Raw genomic sequence first — 3840 nt, forward strand, 5'->3', positions numbered from 1 at the left:
CATACATTTATATGCTCATTTAATTTTTTTCCTTCCACACAAGCGCGCGCGCACGCGCACACACACACACACACACACACACACACACACACACACACAATCATAAAAACGCGCGCGTGCGTAGGCAGACAAGAGAGAAGAACAGAATGAAAAAGAGGAGAAGAAAGGGAGGGAGGGGGGAAGAAAGAAAAGAAGGAAGGAAAGAAAAGGGAAAGACAGAAAAAGTATATGAGTTTTTATATTTTATACAATTTTGATTGATGACAAATTATTACGAGTATTTGGTTTTGGGACACAAAATTCAAAGTTGGAATGCAAATTTTACAATATCGTTTATTGATATTTTTATTTACATATAATTAAGACATGATAACAGTTTTATTTTCTTTATGTTTTGAAATGAAAAATATATATTTCTTTTGTACACAAAATTAAACATATTCATAAAATAGAGACACAATCGTATTTCATGAATGAATAATTGTGTGTTTATTGTGATATCTTTAATTTCAGACGTTAAATTTAATATGAAAGGTATATTATTTTTGTATAGTATAAATGTAAATATGGCAAAAGAGAATGATCAGTGTGATCGAATGAATGTGTTTGTGATTCATCACTATATTTCGTATGTATGTGCATAAGATTCTTGCATGTAACATTAATATGGACACAGAGAGGAGATCAATGTATAAAAGTGATGATAAAGGCAAACGCCTTAAATAATTAAATTTACATAGAAATGATCGAAAAATTAATTTTAGGAGAACAGTCAATACGATCGATATAATGATACAAGGCATCTAACAACAATTTGCATTTGATTTCCGCATGTCTTATATAATGTAACTGACAGACAAGAAATTAAGAGAATTGATATATTTACTATGAATAATGAATAAGTTAGTATAAGTGAATTATATTTTATGCATATTAGTCAATAAAATTAGTATTATAAAAATTACTCTATTATGATAAAATTTTGGATTTAATACATACAAAATCGATGATTTACTGTTTTATTATTAAAAATTAAAATTTATTATTTTAAAAATACATACAAAATGCCTTGTTATCCAGAGGTAGTATAACTTCTAAACTGAGAGGAAGGAGAGAAAGACTATCTCTGAAAATAAAAGTTCAGAGGAATGATGTCAGATTAATTAAGTTGCCTAGTGATAATTACTAAATTGCTTCTTGTTTGGCAATCTTGCAGTATTTTTACTGCTATTTCCAGAAAAGCTCTGTCAAATTAGATCGGAGTGAAATCAAATCGGGAAATACGAATGATATTCTTACATCTTAAGATTAGAAGACACTGAGAGAGGAAGGATATAATAATTATATACATATAATATTAAAATGTCGATTTCTTTATGTAATTGAATAATTATAATGCATGGGAATTCTAATAGCATGAAAATTATTCTTCTTAATAATATTTATATGCTTTTGAATTAAATAATCCTCTCAAATTCTTCAAAAATATACAGATTTAGTAAAGAAATGCTAAAAAACATGTGTATATGTATTAATATACATATAACTATTCTGATAAAGAGTGTTTTACAGAATTTGGAGCTTGCAGTCTCTCTCTTTGTAGCTATTAATAGTGTCTATTTTTTCTGTTCTTTTAATCCTGATTTTCTGTAGTTTTTTTATTTGAAATTTTATTATGACATAGATTGTGAGCATTTGGTGAAGTAATTGTTTCTTTTATTTCTTTTATTTTTAATCCTCGAATTTTTTTTTGTCAAAGAAATTTTACTTGATAAATTCATTTTTGAAGCTTGTTTTTCTTTTTTTATTGAATGTTACGTGTGTTTGTTCTCAAACGTGCAAATAAATAAAATTTATAATTTATGAAATAGGAACATTAACAATGTTTAGAAAAGATTTAACAAACAATATAATGTAACTTTTTGTTATATAAAGATATGTATAAATTTTTTTAGAAATCGTACAGATTAATTAATGTAGTTGGACATTAATGTAATTATTTTTTTTCTTTTCAATTTTATCTTTATTTAATTGTTTTATTCTTAAATAATATTCTTATGCTACATATATAGATATGAAATTGTAACATCTGTGAAAAATCAAAAATTACACATGATAAAGAATTTTTACGATGTTTTTACATATATGAATATGTAAATAATGTTGTTAATAATATTAATGTAAAATGATCTAATAATATGATAATTATTTTCTGTATGATAAAATGATTATTATAATGTATAATTTAACATGAATATTGTAAATTTAAAAATAGGTAAATTTAAAAATAATTCAAGATAGGTATAATCATTGTAATTACTTGAAACATAGTGAAATCTCTCGCTCACGGCAAATATCGCATATAAAATTATAATAGCTGCTTGAATTTATATTTTATTTTGAGAATATTATTTCTATTTTTTATTATATATAACAATTCTGAATATTTTACGAGTATCGAATAAATCTTATCTGCTTTTTGTATGATTTTTTTTTGACATATAGCTGGCCTGACAGAGGTGATTATCTACAGTTCACCAGATGACAAAAAGAAGAATAGAGGTTTTTGCTTTTTGGAATACGAATCTCATAAAGCAGCTTCCTTAGCCAAGCGAAGATTAAGTACTGGACGTATTAAAGTTTGGGGGTGTGATATTATTGTTGATTGGGCCGATCCTCAAGAGGAACCAGACGAACAAACCATGTCCAAAGTAAATGACTCATAATACAATCAAATATAATTATTTTTATTATTGTGTTAGTCTTTGATTCTTACGTGTTAAAAAAATGATAAAACTTTTTTGTTTTAGGTGCGTGTACTTTACGTACGAAATTTGACGCAAGATTGTTCTGAAGAAAAACTGAAGGAAAGTTTTGAACAATATGGCAAAATTGAGCGAGTGAAAAAAATCAAGGATTATGCATTTATACATTTTGAAGATAGAGATAATGCTGTTAAGGTAAAAAATGTATCAAGTTATATTTCGTTTGATAATCTCTAATAAAAATTTATTTTAAATATATGTATGTATTTTCTTAAGGCAATGAACGAATTAAATGGTAAGGAAATGGGTGGATCCCACATAGAAGTTTCATTGGCAAAACCACCATCCGATAAAAAGAAGAAGGAAGAGATGTTGCGCGCCAGGGAAAGACGAATGATGCAAATGTTACAAGGCAGAGGCGGGTAAGTTATTGCTATTTTATTTTTATTTTTAATTAATTCGTATTATTGGTGTGTCATTATATTTCACTTTAAATTACTTTATTTCATTTATTCATAAATTAAAGGCGTTATATAGTTTTCCTTCTTACAGTGGATCTCCTTCTCATCCGAGCATGATGGGAGGTCCAATGCCAGTTCGTGGGCCCGCACAGGGACCTCGGGGTACTGGTGCAGGTATGCGTGGACAGATGGGACGAGGCGATTATGGTTAGTACCAATTTGAGTTTTTTTTTTTTTTTTTACTCTTTTGCTGTATTGGTTCATGTATTTTTCGACAGCGCCTTAACAGAACAGCAACTTCGATTTTTGTGCTAATAAAAATTTCAATAATTCTTTATATCATATTGATATATATTAATATACGCTTATATAATTTTATTGTTCTCAATTCTAATAATTTTCATTTAAATGTTAACTATTTCTCTTGGTATCACTATTGAATTATTATGTTGGCACCACATGATATTTAATATATCATGTACTAAAATTATAATTATTAAAGCTATATAATATCAAGATTGTAATTAATATTTTATATGTGAAGAAAGAATTAACAAATTAACAATAATTATAATTTCATCGAGACTATAGAAGTTTTGCTGTTAAAAATTGTA

The 3840-nt window shown here is 26.8% G+C and overlaps 1 protein-coding gene across 1 annotated transcript in view; it reads left to right on the forward strand.

Moving 5' to 3' along the window:
• The window catches only part of LOC105623745 (heterogeneous nuclear ribonucleoprotein Q), a 12042-nt gene extending 8604 nt beyond the window's left edge, over positions 1–3438 (forward strand). The window contains exons 3-6 of the mRNA XM_012205126.1: positions 2506–2711; positions 2811–2960; positions 3042–3187; positions 3318–3438. Of these exons, the coding sequence (XP_012060516.1) occupies positions 2506–2711; positions 2811–2960; positions 3042–3187; positions 3318–3438 (623 nt within the window). The remainder of the gene's footprint in view (positions 1–2505; positions 2712–2810; positions 2961–3041; positions 3188–3317) is intronic.
• The last annotated feature ends 402 nt before the right edge of the window (positions 3439–3840 follow it).

The sequence above is a fragment of the Atta cephalotes genome, assembly GCF_000143395.1.
Source record: "Atta cephalotes unplaced genomic scaffold scaffold00063, whole genome shotgun sequence".
Taxonomy (NCBI): domain Eukaryota; kingdom Metazoa; phylum Arthropoda; class Insecta; order Hymenoptera; family Formicidae; genus Atta; species Atta cephalotes.